This window comes from Octopus bimaculoides, chromosome 1 (assembly GCF_046866305.1).
Source record: "Octopus bimaculoides isolate indiv1 chromosome 1, ASM4686630v1, whole genome shotgun sequence".
In the NCBI taxonomy this organism is placed as follows: Eukaryota; Metazoa; Mollusca; class Cephalopoda; order Octopoda; family Octopodidae; genus Octopus; species Octopus bimaculoides.
In genome coordinates this window covers 107,777,897-107,800,195 of record NC_142928.1, presented here as the reverse complement: position 1 = coordinate 107,800,195, position 22,299 = coordinate 107,777,897, and the positions used below count along the sequence as shown (strand labels likewise).

Genomic DNA, 22,299 nt, shown 5'->3' with positions numbered 1-22,299 from the left:
CAACTGAAGCTTAAAAACAAAAATAATAGCACAGTTATCCAATAAATCAATAGGAGTAGTATAAATTAAATACTATAAACATCTTAATTACATATAAAATAATAAATATATATTTTAAGGTCTGGTCAGGAAGGAGTTGTGCCTATGGTTTTTACAGGTCTTTTTAGACTGCATGAAATCACCACTGTAGGAAAAAAAAATGGGATAGATACTCTGGAAGAAAAGATAAAGCATAGTAGTTAGTGCAGGTCCCAGAGGGGAGTGTAGACTATGTGGATGAGAAGGAGAGATGATGAGTAAGTTGAGTGTGTTTGAATGGAGATGGAAGGAAACTAACTGAGGAGCAGAAAAAGCCTTGTAATTAATTGTTATGATGTTGCTCCCATCACAATCCAATCTCTGGCCTGTTTTCTAAATTTTCGCTTCTATAGTGGCCACTACAGAAAAAAAAAAACAGGCCAGGGATTGGATTGTGATGGGAGCAACATCATAATTAATTGCAAAGCCTTTTCCTTCTTGGTTGTAGTCTACAATGTTTGAGTGTAGTTAGCAGGAATGTGTGAGAAATGAGAGCAATATTACATATATTTCACTTGAGCTTAGTAGCAAGGTAGCACGTGTTTGGTGTTGAAGTATTTTTTGGAACTAGATTTAGAAGGCTAATCATTGTGATGTTATCTTTGCCTTGCTGAAGGACCAGTGATGGTGCAAGCCAAATATTCATAGCAACAACATTGAGTGTTGTCCATGTTTAGTGGGGATGGTGGTGGGTGAGGTTCAATATTGTTTTCTTGATATGTGCAGTGATTATTTCTTTGTGTTAGTGAAGGTATCGAGATTAACATGACTCCATTGGAGAATGTTTTCCAGGTTCCTGTTCATGAAGTCATTACTGATTTTGCAAATAGACAACAGAGGTTGCAACCATGCATCATATGCATACAACACAGGTATATGACGCTTAAGTGCAGAAGGTTAGGGAAGAGTAAAGAGTGGAATGGGATGGAGCATTGTTGACAGTAAAAGTAAGTTGCTGATATAGAGGAGAAACAGTGAGGAGGAGAAAACCAAGTCTTGGAGCACACCAGAGTTGACAGAGTGTGGGTTACAAAGAAATCATCAGCAACTTCATCAATGGAGCAGAGAGCCTCCAATCCAAAAGACTAGAAGTGGATGAAACCCATACAGAAGCATTTTTAGCAAGGATATTCCCATACCAGACAAGTGTGAATGCTTTTTAACACTATTTAAAATAACATAACAGTAAATGTTCCCGCAAACATCTTTCTTTTTATATAACATATTCTTCATGATATTTAAGTTATAAACTGCATCATTAAATTCTCTGTTAATAAATATAAGGAATACTTCAATTATTATTTTTTTTTTTTTTTTAAATAACTGTTTATCTAACTAATATCAAGTTAAACTACTGCAACACTTTGTTTTGAAACTATCAACTGAAATTGAGAATGTGCTTGCATATTTTGCAACCATTCTAATGATTTTCTGACATTAAAAATTTTACCATCTTTAAGTAAAGGTTGATTAGCTTTTATTTAGACTTTCTTCACAATGTCGAATTGAATATATTTTGACACACAAACTGAAAGAATCATTAAGAAGAACAGACAGTTCCTACAATATAATGAAACTGTTTTAATTTAAATTTAGCAACAAAATAAAATTAAAACCTTAACTGGAATTGAGTTGATTTATCCTTTATGTTTTATTCTGAAGAGCTTACAAAGCAGCATATGACCCACATACATTTAATTGCAATATTGATGTGTACATCAAGGGTGCTGGACACTAGTGAGCAGCAAGGCACAATCTCTTAGTTTCCTTCTCAACACCATTGCTGTTTCTCATTTTCCACTTTGTTACAAGACTTTAATCTTCGGGAATTCTCCTCCCTTCTCAATAGATGATATGAATTTTTGCCACCATTTGAGTGTCTTATCAGTTTCCCGAGATACTGATGTATTAATTTTTATGCACGGGACTTTTGAGTTTAGAGGTCCACATGGGCTGTGAACCGTTGTTCTGTTGATGGTGTCAAAAAGGCTTTGGTCTTTTAGTGTCTAGAAGTAGCTTCTAGACACTAAGAAAACAAAATCTTATTGTTGCAAGAATGTAAAATGACCAGTATCTCTAGTTCTATCATTGTTGATGATATTTCAAAGCTGAATGTATGAATGGACATGTAATTCTTTTTGCTATGCCTTTATGTATAACAAACTTTCTGTCTACCATGGTGAACATATCAACAGAATACTTGTGTATAAGTCTTGACATTATCACAAGTGATTAAAGCAGATTTATGAACCATGAATTAGTGTGAAGCAAAATCCATGCATAACACTTTTTGTTCCTAGAGTGTAATTCCAAAGTTGTGTCCATCTTCTTCACTTATAAAGATAAGAAAATACTGAACAGTATCACATGATCTGTCTCACTTTTGATGTTTCTGTCTCAAAGTTTAGGATAATATGCCTTTTTTTATGCTCTTGTTCTCTCTTAATCAAGGCAACCTCATGATTCATCACTCCTTCTGTACTGCCAGCCATCACTCTCTCTCCCCTGTCATACATCATTTTGCTTACCTCTACTATTGCCCTCGTTTCCCCACTGTCTTCACCCCAATCAATATGTCTACCATTATACTCTTACACCTTTCACCCACTCATTCTGCCCCTTCTGTCATTAACTTTCTATTTCCCTCATGGGTAACATTGCCTCGAACAGACATACACATCTTAAGGTAGTGAGTACTCTTCAAGCAACCGCTCTTGTGATGGTGTGTCTCTCTTCTCTGCTGAGTGTCACCTCTAGAGTGATGGCAAGTGAGCAGAGGACAAGTAGAGTTAAGAGGTACTTTTGGTTCTGTCTCACTGAATACTTTAAAACCTCTCTAGTATTTGTGCCATGAAGAATGCACTCAATATATACTGTAAAGTTTAGAGTTAAGTACACGATAATCTGTTTAGTGTTGGTCCCACAAGAAATGCAGCTAATACAAATCAAGCGAACATTAAACATAAAAACATCTGTCTATGAGAGTTACAGCTTCCATTAAGAACTTGGATCATGATGATCTGTCAAACCCATAACATCATGGAAAGTGGACATAAGAATGATGATTGATATACAGAGTGGTGGTGGGGGATGTAAAAGAAATATACAGAAATTAACTGCAACCTGAGTAGCAGAATGAATAAAAAATTAAATCATATTAAAATGTCGCTTAGCATATAGTTTTCTGGCTCATGAAGGGTGATGATCAGAGGAAGGGTCACAATACGGACTATATTTTAAATATTGAATGAAATTGAACATAAACAAACTGACAATGTGTTTGTAACAATAATGATAAAAGATTATTTAAGAGAAAGAGTGAGGGGGAAAAAAAAATCATTTTTATGGTGAAGTTTTCATGCAGGTATAGGTTGGATGGGAGTATTTTATAGGTGGATTTCCTTCTTGATGCCAACTCTTTTTAGTCATCTCCTATGACACAGAGGTATATGGTGTACCTATTCTAAAATTAAGATACATATATCCTTCAGAAGTTAAGGGAATTTTAAGTAAAAATTAAACTTTATTAAATTGTTGCCTAGCTTACAGTCTTCTAGCTGATGAATATCTACAAAATGTGATAAGAAGGTATGTCAAAAAGAGAATTATATTTTAAATATTGAATGAAGAGTTAAGTTTTCATTAGAAGTGTATCTAGTTGGAAAGAAATATGAGAGTATAACAGGATACATAATTTGAAGCATTAATGGCTTCTGGAATATTCTTAAACTGTACATGTATATGAATAATTTACATTGGTGCTGTATAGATCACTAAAAATATAATAGAAACCTTCACAGTGAGATGGTGAATAACATCTATGATATTATTTTGTGGGTAGGGGTGGAGATGTGTTTTGTAGTTTTTGACTTCGTCCAAAACAGACATACATTCATAAATGTACTAAATATATAAATATTTTCTTCTTATAACAGGTATTTAACTTCAGCTTGTGCTGTAAAATATATGCTTCAAAAAAATTTGTAACGATGACACTGAATTTTCATATTGTCAGCTTCTTGCATGATTTAGAAAACACCTAAATAAAGATTTTCCTTTTTTTTACCTCAAGAGAATAATTTGTTGAGAAATAACAACTTACAAAAAAATACTGTTATATACTTAAAACTGTTGCATCTCATAACTGCTAATTTAAATGTGGCCAAAGGATATTACACAGTTACACATAATATAGACACAAGTAAAGAATAAGAAATGATATTCTTAAAGTAACAATTAGATACAACCCACATGACAGAAGAAAGTACATTGTATTGATTAGCAGCTTTGATTTATTAACCACACAATTACACATACACACGCACATTTAAAAAAAAAAAATTCCAGAGCTGAAGTTAATTCTCAACCTGCATCTGATGTTGTAAAATGCAGCAATATTGATTTTTTCATCACCTAGCTTTAATCGTGAAAAGGGAAAAATATTGAAATATTATTTATGGTTATCTATAATGGTTACGACTAACACTCATTTAAAAAAAATAAAAAAAGATAGTATCATATGTATACTGAAAATGAAATCATTTCACCAATGCTTTATATGATGAGGTTTCAAATTCACATGTGTCAGTCTATCTAGCAAAGTACAATCCGAAGAATTTGGGGTTAGATAAAAGAAATCATAAGCAAACAAGAAGGTATTTTGATTTTGTCAGTTATTAGAACAGATCAACCACATAATTGATACCATGCACATATTTCTTCAGTCTTTTAAGTTTCTGGCTCCAAATCAAAACAGATAATTGCTAGCCTAGTTATATATTCTAGGTAGTTTAAAAATGATCGAAATAAAATATTTATAGCCTTCATACTAGTTTGCTATATTTTCTTTCTACAAACAATGATATGAATTTCTGCTTAAATCAAAGACAGAAAAAAAGCTCAACAATATGCTGCTAAACTTTACACAAACACAATATATATAACACTAACTTCATATACCCACCTACCAACATCTATCCTCAAATTGTCTGCTCTTAATACTATGTACATATAAAGCTTCTTCCTTCCCTTTTTCCCCATCACCCAACTGCTAACCATTTATATTTCCTAGAAAATCACAGACACACTTCTTTTATACATACTTTCAACAACTTTCTGTCCCCTGTCTTTACAAAAAAAGTTGTTTTTTTTTTTAGCTGTCTTCCACTATCTCTTTTCTAAAGATCTTGTCCACATTGGATTGTACTCTCTTAGATTTAACTCCGAACCACATTGTACTTTTTGTTTGCACAAACACACAGAAAGCCAACTCTTTATAACATACACACAAAACATCACAAAGACTTGTACATACTCTGAGCAGATACCTGTGCTACACTTTGACCAATGCACACATTTGAATTGCACATGTGTATGTGCACACATGCCAACACAAAATGCTATTCATATTTCACATGCATTCAACCTTACAGCCTGATATATACACACCACACACACATATCAACTCACCTACACTAACACCATCCAATGTGACATACACACACATCATTAAACACATGTGCACCCAACCAAACATACTCATATATGCAATCTCTACATACTGGCTACCAAAAGTACACACATGTTGATACAAACACCTACACACCTGCCCACATCTCCCTTTCTGACTACCTCATAGAATGACAATCCTCTTTTTCATCTTTGTTATCTTCTTCTCATTTCTACCCAATTATATTATAGAATTTCTCTCTCTCTCTCACCCCCCCTTCTCTCTATGTGTCTTCTTCAGTTCCCTTTCTTTCTTTTTAAGGACAAATGTTTGAAACATCAAAGACACTTCACTTTTCCTTCAAGTGCTAAACTTAATAATACATTATTATGGCATTTTATCCTCTCTGTATTGTTTTAATTATATTCAGTTTGTTTCTAATTTTAATTCTTATTTTACATACACATGACAAGACAAATGAATGACTATTAACATCAATAAAAAAATCTGTGTGTTTACTTGACCTGCAAGAAATAATCAAACCTTGCTCATATCCAACTCTACTGTTGTGAATATCTACAATCACCTTATGTAGCAAGTATTTCAGTTTATGAAAGACACACTGGATATGGTGAACATGAATATACTGACTGTAAATAAGATGGAATGGTCATGCTTATTACACTTTTGATCACAGTCATGGTTGATAGGGTCAACTTATATTTTAATTATAAAATTCCTACAGAATGTAAAGCATTGATAGGATGTTTATACATACTACAGATTTCTTTTGCTATGGTGCAAAGAAGTATTTTAAGCCAAACCACACAACCTCTTAAAATGATCTTTTTTTACTCCTTAAACTTATTTTATTGACCCTGATGTAGATAGAACTATTAAATGCAAATCCGTATAAAGGTATTTCAGACAATCTAGTTTAACATGCATGCTAACACTTGCACTTAAAACAACACTTTGGTTTATCTTGATATTGATTTCTTACAATAAGAGACATTAATTCTTGTAAATGTAAGGAAGTCTATCAAATTAAACCAGAAAATTGCATGGTTTCTTCTTTTTCTTAAATTTTAAGAAGTTGACTTCAGCAGGATATACATAATTATTTATTTCTAATATTTGTTCAAGGCAATATACAATATATACTTTATACAGCTACTTGAATTCACTCTGGAAGGTTAAGAAACAATCCTAGCAGAATGCAAAGGTTGAAAATAAAACTGTAAACAAAACCTATTCAATAAACAACAGTGTACACACACACAAAACAACGAAAAACAAAACGTAAAATTCTTCCAAATGATTAGCCTAGACAAATTTAAGAGGATTAACGGATCAAGATTTTTCACAAATGTATTAATTATTCAAGAAATGTTTCTATTTCTTGCTAACATACAGAATAGAAACTGATAGTACAATAAATGATTGAGATTCTCATTTACAATACTTATAGAAATAAAGGTGAGAGCCACAGTGAACATCTACTTACATTTGTATGAAAAGATTCAAACATATATCAATTGTATAAAAGTTTGCTGCTTATGAAGTCATACTGTGATTGCTTTCCTTAATATTACACAGAGGGCAGTGACTGGGCTGAATGAAGAGTACTGGACAAAGTGCCACAAAGTGTTCAGTTACACCTCTTTATGTTCTGAATTCAAAACCCACCCAGGTCATCTTTGATTTTCATCCTTCAACATTGATAAAATGGTAAATATCAAAAACCTCAAGTAGATATTCCTCAACTGTTCCCTCCTTCAAATAGATATTGATGTTATGATCAATATCACAATCAAACTGTTCAATTCATACCAAAACTGCTCTTTTAACATATCACTGTACTGCTCATAAACTAAGTAGCACAATGGTCAATGAAAAATGGTGTCCATCAGATCCAACTAGCTGATACATTTCACTTATTTACTTACTATGAAAGATATTCTAAAATTATGTAACTATAAGATTGTTAAGTCATAAATGATAAAGTTATAAAGTGCATGTTATTATGAATATTATGGGAAATTTTTTTGTATGTAGAAACATAGGTGCAGGCATGGCTGTGTGATAAGAAGCTTGCTTCCCAGCCACATGCTTTTGAATTTTTTAGACTTGTCTTGTGAGTGGATTTGGTAGATGAAAACTGAAAGAAGCTTGTCGTGTGTGTGCGTGCATATATTTACATCCCTGTAACTTAGCAGTTGACAAAAAGAGACTGATAGAATAAATACCAGGTTTAAGAAAAAATAAGTACTGAAGTTGATTCATTCAATTAAAGATTCTTCTAAGTAGTACCCCAGCATGACCGCAGTCTAATGACTGAGACAAGTAAAAGATGAATGAGTATTACTGAATATATGACTGAACTAAAATCAGCCATCCTCTGTATGTGTTTGTGTGTATATGCACATGTACATCACCAGTGTTAATAGAACTTCATTTTACATTTCCTCCATTAAAACTAACAAAACACAGTATTGCAATAATTTATCATTAAAAATTCATAAAAAAAAACAAACAAACTCCCAAAGCTCTACCTTCCCTGGAATTTCCTACTTAAATTTGAGCCTTTCAAAAGAAACCCTCTTGATGCTTTATTAGCATTCACAAAAGAAAGCAGTCGGTTTGTCACACTCAGCTTGTGCTTGCATTCTAGAGAATATATTATAGCATTTCTTTTGCAATTCTGCAATTTCTTAAAGGTCTAAGAAACCAATTTTTTCTTAACACTTTTACTACAGATATCAGGTTTATCCACTCAAAATTTCATTACCTTTAACTGTGGAAAGTAGTTTTATGTACTAATCTATCTTTCATTGAGGAATGTCATTTATTAAAATATTTTTTTGTTGAGATACATCAATTTTATTGAGGCAGCATAAATTAAAAGAAAATACCAATTCTATTTTTTTGGTACACATTTAACATCATTACTGGAATAACCATGAAATTTGATTCGCAGTTAAAGGATTAAAATTTTTGTTATCCCATTACATTATATAAGTAGAACAGCTTTAAGTACTTAACTGGAGATTTTATAAAAACATAAAGAAGAAAGAGAAAAAGAGAAAAAAAACACTGTCACAGAATTACTGGGATTTTCACTGACAACTTACAAAACCATATTGAATTAATTAACAAAATGTATTTGACAAACTAAAATTCATGTGAGCATTGCATTTCTAAACTAATGTGCACAGGCAGTAAAATAATGGCAACTATGAAGAAATATTAACTATTTGGATGGATGATATGTCACTCACTACTCTCCCAAGCTAATTATCCAGCAAAAAGCACTGAATATATGAAATCAGTTGAACAAGAAGCTGAAGAAGTTAGCCAAATGTTTGTTGAAACTACTTTAATCAATGATAGTTTTGTACAAATGAAGCAGAAAGTAGGATCTGAAGAAGCCAATGTTATATTCAAAAGTTTTGAAGATTCTAAGGAGTTAAAAGTAGGTAGGTGTTGACTTCACAAAGCAAAGAAAAAATTCCTCCTCAGCTGGCTTTAATAATACAGATTAGTGAAATAACATGCTCTACTTTCAGAAAATGACTCACATATTGAGTGAAACACGACAATTAAAAGATCTGTAATAATAGTGCTGAATTGCTAGAGTAAAGAATAAGACATTTGTCAGGTAGCAACTAAGTAACTAACTTGTGATGCATATTTTTGTATAAGTCTAACAGAACCAATAATCTTAGAAACAACTTTTTTTTTTTTTTTTTTGTTCAATAAATTAGCTATTTTGTTTAAAATAACTCTTCCATATAAAATGTAAATGTGGTTCAATTGAATTTTGTTCAAAGAGGACTACTGGATTTTAACCCTTTCAACCCAGAATTTTTTCAAGATTTGCATGCATTTTCTCTAAAATTTTGGTAAAACTATATAGTGTAGATGCTTATTAGACAGTTTATGATGGTGCCAATTAAGTAGACACTATTTTTAGTCTGGTACATATTTGTACCATTTGGGTTATCTAATCTACCATGCATGTACCATTGTATTTAGATGAAGTACCATGTATGTACCAGTTGTATCAAAATACTGCAGTGAATCTTGCAAAAAAAAAAAAAAAAAATGAAAATTTCAAATATTAGGGAGTAATATGAAGGTTGATTGAAAAATTGTATATGTATGTTTGATTCACAACAAAATGAAGTTTCTCTATAGAACAGTTTATAACACAACTGGAACAATCTTAGCTATACAACAAACAATGGTACAAGAGTGTACCTATAGAAAACCACAATGGTACAGGGGTGTACCACTCAAAATTATCAATTTTAGAAATATGTATTGCAACATTGTTGCAAGAATATTACTATCCAAAACTTATAAACTATGCACAATATGTTTATAATTAAGTAAATTTGTTTACAGTGAAGAAAATTTTATAAATAACTTACCAAAGCATGAGAACCAATAATAAACACTTAAAAGTAGTTAGTAATGGCAGGGATTAGGGTTATATGTGAGCCTTTTGAGCTGTCATTATAGTGTCATACACTCCGATCATATGTCTGATGCTACATACATACCAGAAAAACCAGAGTGATACTATACTGTATCACACAGAATAGGAATTTTAAAGATTTGAGTTGTAAAATTTTTGACTGGTACAAATATGTACCAGCCGGGCCGAAATGGTTAAATAAGTATATTAGTTTTTTCAATGATTTAAAAAATCTTATCTACATAAAACCTACAGTTTACTTTCATCTAATAATGAAGTTTCTCATAATGAACTAAAAGAGATGAAAATGATGGGGAGGACAGTCAGTTAAGCTTGGTAAGCAACACACACCATGGTTTCTAGTATTACCCTTGTGTCAAAGTATGTTTTGCTATAAGTGGAGGGGTTTTCTCTAGAACTGCACATCACCAGTCAGCATGGTCCTTTATCATCTCCTCCATGAGATGCAGTATCTTCAGGTCAGCTTCTATCATTTTGTGTCCAAGTCTTACTTGGTTTCTTTCTTCCATAGGTTGCTATAACTTGCTGCAAATGCAACACATGGCCATACCAGCACAGCCTTCTCTCTTGACCATAACACATGATTCCATTTATAGCTAGTTGTTTCTTTAGCTCATTTGTTTTGTAGTGCTCATTCACACTAACACTGTACATCTATCAACGTTTCCTGACTTAATTTCTTTATAGTCTTTACAAGCATTCTGCATTCGAAGCCTGTATTTCACTACCATGCTCACATACTTACATAGATACATACAGACCGTACAAGCATACATAAATGGTGTGTTGAAATGTTCTACCAACATTGGCTTGCTTCTAAGATTGCTATATAAGTATTTGAAAGGAAGTATTGAGTCAAACACAATATAGTCTACTTCTTGAACATTAATACTAACACTAATGATTTCTAACAATGTAACACTGATTTTGGAGGAGGGATATAGTGAATTAAAATAAGCCCAGTACTCCACTGGTACTTCAACAGTTTGGGTTTAGATAATATATGATTGCAATGTAATAAATCCATCATCGAATACCAAATTTCAACTCATTAAAACATAAAAAATACTACTTTTGTTTTTATTTGCAATATATTTATAACCAAAAATGTGCAGCATTTCCCATTTTGATAGGTTGCTGCAAGTGATTTTATAAGGGTAAAAAATAGCTTCCTCAAACTTCAATTTGATTTCAAAAAAAAAAAAAAAAAATACTATAAAATAAATAGCACTATTGTACTTATTCAATTTGGTAATAAAATCTTGCTGTCTTCTTTCCTTATTTGTTCATAATGATGCTTTAAAATGTTGCTGTTGTTGTCCAATCTTAATTTAAAGTCTAAATGGACATATTTTACATTTACACAAGCAGGAGTAATCACATTTCAAGTGTCTTAGTAACTCATACTTTGCTGTATATCTGACACCCATTAAGAGTTAATACAAAGAATAAGTTTTGAAAATAAATAGACGGCAACAACAATAAGAACAGCATTTTGGAGGAAAAGTAAACAAGTACAACACTTCTAACTATTAATTTGACAATGGCTACATTTCTTAAAAATTTCCAAGTTTCATAAGCACATTTCAAGTATGTAACAACTAAATACCAATCCAAGAGTTTCTATCAGCTCATTGATTTTTCTTAGTTTCAGTTCTTACTGTCCATTTGTAGCTTCTTCACCTTTCATCCGATTCAGATCTGACAACCATCAAATACAAGAAAATAGTAATTCCCATCTAGTACACACCATTAAATCTCATCTTATGCAAATCATTACAATCATCTTTAGTGGTAACTTAGTGCCTCAAATGGACATTCTCCCTTGTACATGTAGCATATGGTTATATCTATCTATATTTTTATATTTGCAACATTATAAAACATGGTTGACTCTGTAAGTTTATCTTTACGTAAAGATGGCTAACAATACTGTTTTATTTATATATTTATGTTTATTGAATACTTTAAAGTTTCTGTGGCTTTGATCTCTAAGTTGTTACATATTGTTTATACAACCACCTCCATGATTATATATCATACACACACATATATATATATATAAAGAGATATTACATACATAGACAGAAAAAAATAAAAAGAAAGTGTAAGGAAAATGAGAGAGTGAAAAGTGAAGACAAAGTGAAGGTAAGAAGTACACAGATTGGTGATAAGTTGTATGAAATCAGTAAGTAGTACATTGTTTGAAGACACCAGCTGAAATGTCAAGTTTAGAATTTATTTGTCTAAAGGAAAGTGTGTGTGTGTGTGTGTGTGTGTGTGTGGTGCATAATAATGATAGACTGAAGGTGATTATTGAGTATTAAGGATCTATGGAGAGTGCTGGGTCAATAAGGAACCAAAAAGTTATGTTATCACTGATATGGCATTGTGTCTATGACCAGCTGCTTGGTACACCAAGTTATAAATCGGAACAATTTGAATTTGTATATGGTAGTAAAAGTAAATTAAATGAATGTTTTGTTAGTTTCAAGTACTGAATTTAACTTCTCTTACAGTGGACAACAGCTTGGAGTTAGTCTCCAAGATAATTTCCTCTAGATACAGTATACAAAGACAAAGTCTTCATGCTCTTCAGACTTTCTTTCCCCCAAATATCAAATCAGTTGACAATGTCAACATTATGGGACTTAAGACAATAAGTGTTTGGTTATCTAAAACTATGGCCCTAATTCTAACTAATTAATTGCCTCTAATGCAGTTACAGCTTTCTTTTTACTCCACCTACACATAGATTTTATCTATTACCCCTTTAGCATTTAAATCAACCATACACAGCCCAAATATTTTACCTTCTTTATATTCAAACTAGTCACACCAAACTTCTCACAATGTCGGTCTTAAAAATAATCACGTCATCAAAATCTTAAAATTATGAGATAATGCATGATGAACTCAAAAGGATGTGAATAGACATGTATCACATTTGACACAACCTTTTTCAGGTGGTCCACAAAAATTCAAAAGGAATATTTCATCAATTACCAAATATTAATTTACTTTTAATTGCATTATGCAACACTATAGGACATATACCTTGTGTATCATTATATTAAAGAAACAAAGTACACTTGCAGTATAATGTGGGCTCTGCCAATTTGAGATGCCCTTCAGTACAAGACAACACAAGTATTTAGTGGTGTCAATACAATACAATAGATTATGAGAATTAGCATTACTTAAATGCATAGAAACATAAAGAAACAAAAAGAAAAAAAATAATAAATAAACAAGTTGATAAGGAAAATAACCTGCCTCTCCAATCAAATATTTATATAGAAAAGAAAATAATAAAATTTCTGGTTCAGTGTTACATTCAGTTATCAGCAATGATCTGCATTTTACTTTTGGTTAGACATTAATGAGAATAGATATTACGTATGATTTTGGAAAGCAATAGAAAGGTGTGTGTGTGTGTGTGTGTGTGTGTGTGTGTATAGCATGAGGTAGTCATTGTTCAAGTAACTTAACCTAATTAAAAAAATAATATATTTTAATGCCAGGAAGTAAAATATTAAAAAAAAAATATTTCACAGTATTCTCAGGGCTTCAGATAATGTGTCGATAAACATTGTTCGGCTATCATGCAAAACCAAACAAATGATATTTTTCCCCTAATGACATAATTATCAGCAAATAATTTAGAAACACTAGCTATGCATGAACATAAAATGATCTATACAATCATAATTTCCCTAGTCAGAATATCTACGTCTGATTAAAGATGCGAAGTGAGAAAATAAAACTTTTAGTTTGCACATATAATGTCAATTTTCAATTATTTTCTTTTTTGTTTTATTTTTTATTTTATTCTTTTTTTTTTTTCTTATGAATTCTGATAATCATCTTGAGAAAAAAAAATGTCATGGTGAAAAATAAGAGTAAATACAAATCAACTGTACCTCTTTCACTGGCATCATCTACCATGATAACTTCTTCCAATAATTCTGGAGGAGATCTGTTGATGATACTATGTACAGTCCGTAGTAGTGTAGACCAAGCTTCATTATGAAACACTATAATTATACTTGTTTTTAGATATTTTTCTATGGTGTAAGTTTTTTTCTTGCACCTGGAAATCATAAGGAGTAAAAATTATAAACATTTTCAAGGTCATGTAACAAGCAAAATAAAACAGACAAAAACCATTAGTATATTTAAGAAAATACATACACTTCAGCAATTTATAATTCTTTGCAGTACACCTTAAAATTAATCAAAATGAGTACTCTACAAAGCAGAGTATTTATTTTGTACTCATTCAGCCTTGAACTGTCTCCATAGATGACACTGAACTCCTGCAGGATCAGTCTGCTTAACTAAAAATGTTTCAACATTCAGTGGGGATACTACATAAATACCTGTTTCTGGTAGTAGAGATACAAACAAGACTTAAAAGTTGAGGGTAGGTGTTAGTCAAGAACATAAACCCCAGTACTTAACTAATATTCTATTTTATTGACCCCTGGAGAAATGAAAGACAAAAATTGACCTCGATGGGATTAGAACTCAGAATGTAAAGAGCCAGAAGAGATACTGTAAGGTACTTTGTCTGATACGCCAATGTTGCTGCACATCTTCCACCGAATAGCTGTTGATCCACTACACAAATAATAGCAGATTCATTGAGTTATAATGTTACTGAGTTCAAATATTGGAGAAGTATTCCAATAAATGTTTATAGAACTGATAATCATCTACTATTGACAGCATTTAATTGAAGGATGACAGTTACACCTTCAGTACATATTGAAAAGTGAAAGTTGCACCTACAATGCATATGAAAATGTGGAGATGACACTACATGTCACAATTTCAAATGTATTACACTTGCATAAATTAATATTGATTCAATACTAATTCTTATTTACTGTTGTTTTAGCGAGAGTAAAACCTTTATTAACCTTTTTTCCTGGGTTAGCATGTGTGGGAAATTTATTGCAAATTTGGATATTTTCACAGGATTATATGAGCAATTACTTTTCTCTTCCTATTAACTACACTGGTGCAAATGACATCACAACACCTATTAAGGTGGTTGAGTGTGACTTGAAGAAGATTTGGCATCAATGTCTAGCAGGTAGAGCCACAACATAGAAGGTCCTTCATTGATATTATATTGCTAGAAGATGTATAGGCAATAAATATGAGTAACTGCTTGAAAGTCAACAGATGAAAAAGGATGAAATACCACTAAGTTATTAGTGTATGCGATTGTAGTTTTCACTATGTTGTGAAAAGTGACAATGCACACCACATAGACAGATTCCATAAGTCCATACAAGCAAATCCTGCAAGGGAAAACTTAAGATAGAAGCTTTCTGCCAGAACTACATCTTGTGAACCAAATGTGTGCCATGGAAGGCAAGTACATATACACAGGCTGCCTGATGCTAGGGAAAACAAGTGTATAACAATAGAGACAGCTGTAGAGATAGTAGAGAAAATAACAATGAGAGAGAATATGGAAGAGGGAAGACAGAAATGGAAAATAAAATGTGGGTTTATATTAGACTGTCATACTACAGTGAACAGATAAAAACTAATTAACCATTCAGCTTTTAAACTGGCCAAATCTGGCCCATATATTCTATCTGCTAGATATGGCATCTCACACCTATGCTACAATGTCATTCTAAAACTAGGCAATTACATCATTGATATCTTGAAGCTACAAGATAATAGATAACTAATTCAAAACAATGTGAATAAATAAGCATTACATTTGACAGAGTAATCTGAATGTTAAAGGGTAAAGAAAGTGTTGAAGGAAATTTGAGATTCCTGTCAGAATAATAAGGTCTGGCTGTACTGTCATTAAGCCAGAAATAAAAACAGACACATGCTACCTTAGCTGATATCTAATCAGATCAGAAAATAAATCACCAGACAGTAGCTGGTCAATATATTTAAAATCCAACATTCTTTATATGTTAACTTACCAATTCAGAGAAATGTACATTGGGTCAACAGAATGGCCATTATACAAGAGAATACATAAACAATCTCACTAAGTATTAACATCCAGTGCAGCATTTTAACACTTTATAACAGTTCAAAGATATATACAAACACATGTCTTAGCTGGATGCACAGCTATAAACCTTCAAGTTGTAGTGACAAGCTTCATTAGGAAAGGGAATTCCACTCATGTGATGTGGAACTCAATGGGAAATAACTTCTACAACTGTGAGGTAGAATTAGCTACATAGTATCTCCGAACAATAAAGATATGTATTCCTGCATCTCTGACCTCTAATTTACCAATCTACTGATGCTGGGTGGGGGTGGGGATTTAGAGCAAAGGGTTATGATCTAGTAGTTAAACAAAAGAACTAAGATCTAGTAGTTAAGCAATAAATCTTAAACCAATCAATAGCTATTTGTAATGTTAATTTATTCCTGAAAATCTGTTATCAACCACACATAAACTCAATATGTGTATGTATGAGAGAGAAAGATAGATAGATAGATAGATAGAGAGAGAGATAGAGAGAGAGAGAGAGAGAGAGAGAGAGAGAGAAAGAGAGAGAGAGAGAGAGAGAGAAAGAGAGAGAGAGAGAGAGAGAAAGAGAGAGAGAGAGAGAGAGAAAGAGTATTCATGAATTCTCCAGGATCACAACAATAGTAACCCTGTGTAACTTATAAACAAAATAATAATACACCTTCTACTTGATATACAGAGTACCTTAACTATGCTTTCTTCAGTTTCTATGACTGGGTGCTCTTCCTAAAGCCAACTAGTTTACTGAGTGCGTTTTTCAAGTGACAATCATTTGAGAGGTTACCAACTAACTCACAAAACTAAGATCCCCTACAACTGAATGAGAGTATAGTATGCTGGGTGTTGAGAGGTTAAAATATGAAAGAAGTGGTAGGAACAAGTAGACACATGGTTACTTTGCATTACATAAGCATAGGTGGGGGTGATTGAAGTAGAGATGATGGGAAGATAAGATGGTGAAATGTTAGAATGAGCCCACATGAGACAAGAAGGAGAACAGAAGATTGGGGATAGAAGAATGGGATGGGTGGGTAGAGGTTGCAGGAATGTATGGAGAGAGTGAGGGATGTTTAAAGATGTTTAGGGGGTGAATGCAAGTGAATGATGAATAACAATGGGAGAAGGTGGTCAATGATAAATGGGTTGGAGCTAAGGTGATGACTGGCAGTACAGAAAGTGTAAAGAGCAACAGAATAGCAATAATACAGTAGGAAGAGGAAAGATACGAGAAAGAGTGATGCCTGGGTGGTAAGATTGTGTGAGAGTGAGAGACAGTGTGTAAGGAGAATGAAAGACATGGTGATAGGAGTGTATCAATGGTAAGTGGCTCATGGAATAGGAAGTAATAGGTAGCACAGAAAAGAAATCAATGCAAAATTTGAGTGAAGAGAGACAGCATAAAGAACAAAGGATGAATGACAAAGAAAGTAGTTCCAGGCAGTGGGAGAGATAACTGGTTGTATAGATTTGGATGATGAAATATGTAATCATGTTCTTATTTAATTACAACAGCAGAATGCTAGTCTGGCCAGTGATAAAGGGATCAGTGACAGAGATGAGAGAGTGGTAGGGAAAGGATTGATGGAGGAAAAATAGGGTGAGGGGTTGCAGTTGTGTATATATACAGAATGCTTCTGGAACCTTTGTTTTGCTCTGAAGGGTGGGTCTCCTTGAACACTGCATATTGCCAACCATCTCAGTCCTGTGATCAGCCTTTACTATTGCTTCTCATGTCTTTTTGAATCTCACTCTTCCACAAACTCCATCCACACTGAGTGGCACTTCTTTATGCAGATGTCCTCATTCATATGGATCATGCATCCATACCAGTGCAGTATTCTCTCTTAAGTCCAGTTTTTCTCTCAACATATTTCTACTTTGTCATTCCTGCACATCCATCAGAGCATGCTCGCTTCATTTTCTTTCCAGTATTGTGTATTCAAAGTGTGCAGGCTTTGAATGCAGACGACTTATGAAGACTTTTGCATTCTGCTCAAATTTCTCTGTAGATTGAAAGACTGATGGAAAACTTAATTGATTTTCAACCATTAGTAGGGTCTCATCAGAGATCTAATCCCTGACAAACAAGTAGCCAATCCATCTATATACACATTAAATTTAGTAGCTTCAGAGAACTGGGGCAACTAATTTGCATACTATAAGCTCATTCTGTTCCAAAGACCTACTCTTAAATATGTCACCTTGACTTCACAACTACCTAACTTGAACATTGCTATATTTACTTGGACATATTTATATTTTCTTATTACTTGTGTTATTCCCCCCCCCCTTCTCCATGTGTATATAAAAGAGAAAATTGTTTTGAGAAATTGTATTTCAACATATCATCTGAAGATGTGGTCGGTGATTAATTTAATATGCATTATTGATTTTTCTGCCTATCTTTTAAACTATATGTGTGAATGTACACACACACACACAAATATATGTCACCATCATGATGTATATACATATATAAATGTAATATCCAAGGATCAAGGGAAAGGAAGAAGGTTAGCTTCAAGCAAGCCATAGGAAACAACTTTCAGGAACAATAGTGGTTTACTGAGGCGAAAGGTTGTGGATTTTTACCGTATCGAAGTATGGAAAGCTGAAAAGATGTTTCATATTTCATGGTAGGCAGGCAGGGTTACCAAGTATGCAAAGAGTTAAGGAATGGAGTAGATACTATCTGGGCTACACAGGTTTCATAGCAAGTGGAACCTTGGAAGTAGTAAATATCTAAGCAAGGTGTATACCGCAGGCTACTCTTCAGGCCAAGGGTATCTTGATTAAATGAAGTATATATATTATATATATATTATAGATTTAATCAAAAGATTAAATGTGGTACTTAAAATGTATGAGGCACCAGAATTTGGTAGGATAAAAACCAAAAACAAAATCAAGAGATTTGGTGAATAAAAATTTGAAGATAAGCAACAAAAATTCAATAGGTTATAGCAGTACGTACGTTTCGTATAAGCTCCATTTATTCATGTGGTGAGAACACCACAGAATGTACAATGAAAATGTACTCCTCAGTTGCATAATGGAATTTCATTTTAGAAAGTCATTTTGAGGATGTTTGCAAAAAATTCCATTATGCAGCTGAGGAGTACATTTTCATTGTACATTCTGTGGTGTTCTCACCACATGAATAAATGGAGCTTGTACGAAACGTACGTACTGCTATAACCTATTGAATTTTTGTTGCTTATCTTCAAATTATTATATATATTATATATATATATATATATAATGTGAGTAGTTATATGGCTCCTCCACAGAGAAAGAAACCTGTTTGCTCTGGTCCCTTCTCTCATACTTTGATCCCAGACCTAGCATAAAACTCAACCACCTTAGGGTTTGTATTCTTGTAAGCTGCATGATGACCTCACTAGTGCTGGTGGCATAAAAATGTTTCTTGCTATATAGGAGATATATGACTGATGGAGATAAGAGGAAGGTAGTGTTCACAGAATATCAAGATGGTGTGTGTAAGAGAAGACAAGGCTAGTGGATTACAGGAGGGGATGAAAGAGTGGATAATTTCATAAGAGGGTGAAGAGGAAGTGTGGAGGTGGAGGTGAGTGTAATGAATGAAGAATGAGGGTGGGAGGTGCAGACGATGAGAAATATCAATATGCAGAGGAGTGAGGTGGGAGATATGAGTAACTTAGGAAGAATAGAAGTGAAAGTAGTAGAATGATGTGCAAGGTATAGGAGTTGTGGAGAGGAAGAGATAGGGATACATAAGGGGTTATAGTAGGTGGGTCATGATGGTAGATATGGGAGGGCATTGAGAAAGATAACAGATAAGAGAGGTGTTTAGAATGGAGTTTAGCAGAGGAGAAAAAGGGCAGTGGCAGAATGCACAGAAAGGAAGTGTTTAGTTGAAATAGTGAGGGCAAGGATGATAAGGAATGGAAGTAGTTTGGGAGGATGAGACTGTTTGGGAAGGTATGGGATGTATTATGTGTGGTATTGCTTGCAGTGAGTACAGCAGCTATGAAGTACCATAGATGGGGGGGGGGATGCTTGACACAGCTTCACATACAAGCATGTGTGTGTGGTTTTAGGACATCATTTTTGCTATAACGAGCAAACTTTCACACATGTATAAATATGATAGGCTTCCATATGGTTTCCATCTACCAATTTCACTTGCAAGGCATTGGCAGGCTGAGGCTATAATAGAATTTGTTCAATGTACCACCACATAGTGGGATAGAACCTGAAACCATTTGGTTATGAAATGAAGTCCCTCTCTATTCAGGCATATCTGCACCTTTACCTTTTAATAAGATATGTCTTTTGCAGGGTAATGTACATGAAAAGTAGCTTACCACATACGAAAACATGGTTTGATTAGTAAAGTATAAAAATACACTGAAGAACTTGGGAAGTGATACTTGATATAAAGCCAGCATTAATTATGCTACCAACCCAGATAATTAAGAACACATTTAATGGATACAGCAGCTCTCTTAAGCAATGGCAAGAGAAAGAATTATGAATGGAAAATTACTCTCATAGATATTTCAGAATGAACTACCTCTCTCTCTCTCTCTCTCTCTGCATGTATGTGTGTGTGTGTATATATATATATATATATATATATATATATATATATATACACACACACACATAAAAACACATAATGGAGAGAGGAGTTAGTGTGTATATATGCACAACCTCACACAATGAGTAGAACTGTTATGAAATATATCAGCAACTCCTGTGGTTAATTTCTCAGAATATTTGATCGCCAACATGAAACATACAACAAATATTGATTAGTACTGTCACAGAGAGGTTCACTCATGGTCATTATGCATACTTGAAGCTATCATTATAAATCTCATATGCACCTTTGATGAGTATCAACTCCTTAAAGCTAAACCCATCCCTAAAATTTAGGGAGAGTTTAATACTGTTTTATAGTTTTGTCTTCACGCAGAAGACAAATCATCTACAAGTGTTGCAGTACAGGAATAGATCAGAGTATCTAACTTATACACATTGAAAAGATTTTTATTTCATTTGCCACCAACAAACTTACTAACTACAAGATCATCCCTAAATCTCTAAGCTGTAAATTACAGCATTAAAAACTGAGCTATCACAGAGTTGATGAAAACTTAACTATTATATTTTCCTGTTCAATAAGAAATAAGATAGGAATGCATTTTGGAGAAGACACAAGAATGCTAACACATAATGGGGCTAAGATGCCATATTGATCAAGAAGCCATAGTGCAAATAGTATGTAAACATTACTTGCAATCATAAGACCAACATAGATATACTGTTGTAACTTCTGATAATTATATTCTGATATGATGTCATGTTCTATAGGAAGGTTGTTAAACTATTCTCAAGTACAATGAGCTGTAAACTTGTAGAAGAAGGCAGAGAAACTCCTCTGGCTAAAAATAATAAACCCTTTGCATGTTTAAATATTATAAAACAAGCTGCTAAAATAAAATATATTGATCTATATTTCTCAACAACAACATTATAACTATCTGTCTAGCACTCATTATATATTAAACAATTGTCATAAAAATGAAATGATAGCTAAAGTTTCACAGGGTGGTTGTTCACTCGTAAACCGCAATTGGAACAAAAACATGGATTAAATCAATATCAGCTCCAAGAAGACCCTATGGTATGAGGGTGGGTTGAAAAGTTCATATGTTGATTATAAAGGAGTGATGCTACAATGGTGAAATGTTACATGCATTAATTTCAACTTTTCTTATTAATAACTGTATTGTTTCTTTCCAGGTAAACTGACATCTTACTGTTCAAAGAAGAATTCAAAAGTAATTAGTAGTGGCTTCTCTTGAAGATGAACAAAATCTGGCATCATGGTGTTATCAATTACCTGCAGGAAAATGGGTTTAATCCCCAAGGACATTCATGCTGATATGGTTACTACATTAGGGGATGATGCTCCAGTGTTATCAACAATGCAAAAGTGGGCAGCTGAATTTAGAATTCTGTACAATGAACTTGGCATGACAGGCTTCTGCTTGGTAGGTTTCATGTCTTCTGACATCTGATCAAAAGTGCACCAGACTGATCACACAATGGGAAAATCTGACATTGTTTGAGGCATATCCAGCTGGTTTCCTTGAATGTTTCCTAATCCAAGATGAGTGTTGGGTTCTTCACTTTGAGCCAGAGACAAAGAGACAATCCATGCACTGGAAACACCCCTCCTCACCTGTTATA

General features: G+C 33.3%; 1 protein-coding gene across 50 annotated transcripts in view; it reads right to left on the bottom strand.

The window, feature by feature from the left end:
- Window positions 1-22,299, bottom strand: part of LOC106872289 (polypeptide N-acetylgalactosaminyltransferase 1) — a 524,361-nt gene that overhangs the window by 82,315 nt on the left and 419,747 nt on the right. For all 50 annotated transcript variants that reach the window (XM_089355787.1, XM_014919225.3, XM_014919227.3 and 47 more), the window contains one exon: window positions 13,955-14,124. In XM_089355787.1, the coding sequence (XP_089211913.1) occupies window positions 13,955-14,124 (170 nt within the window). The remainder of the gene's footprint in view (window positions 1-13,954; window positions 14,125-22,299) is intronic.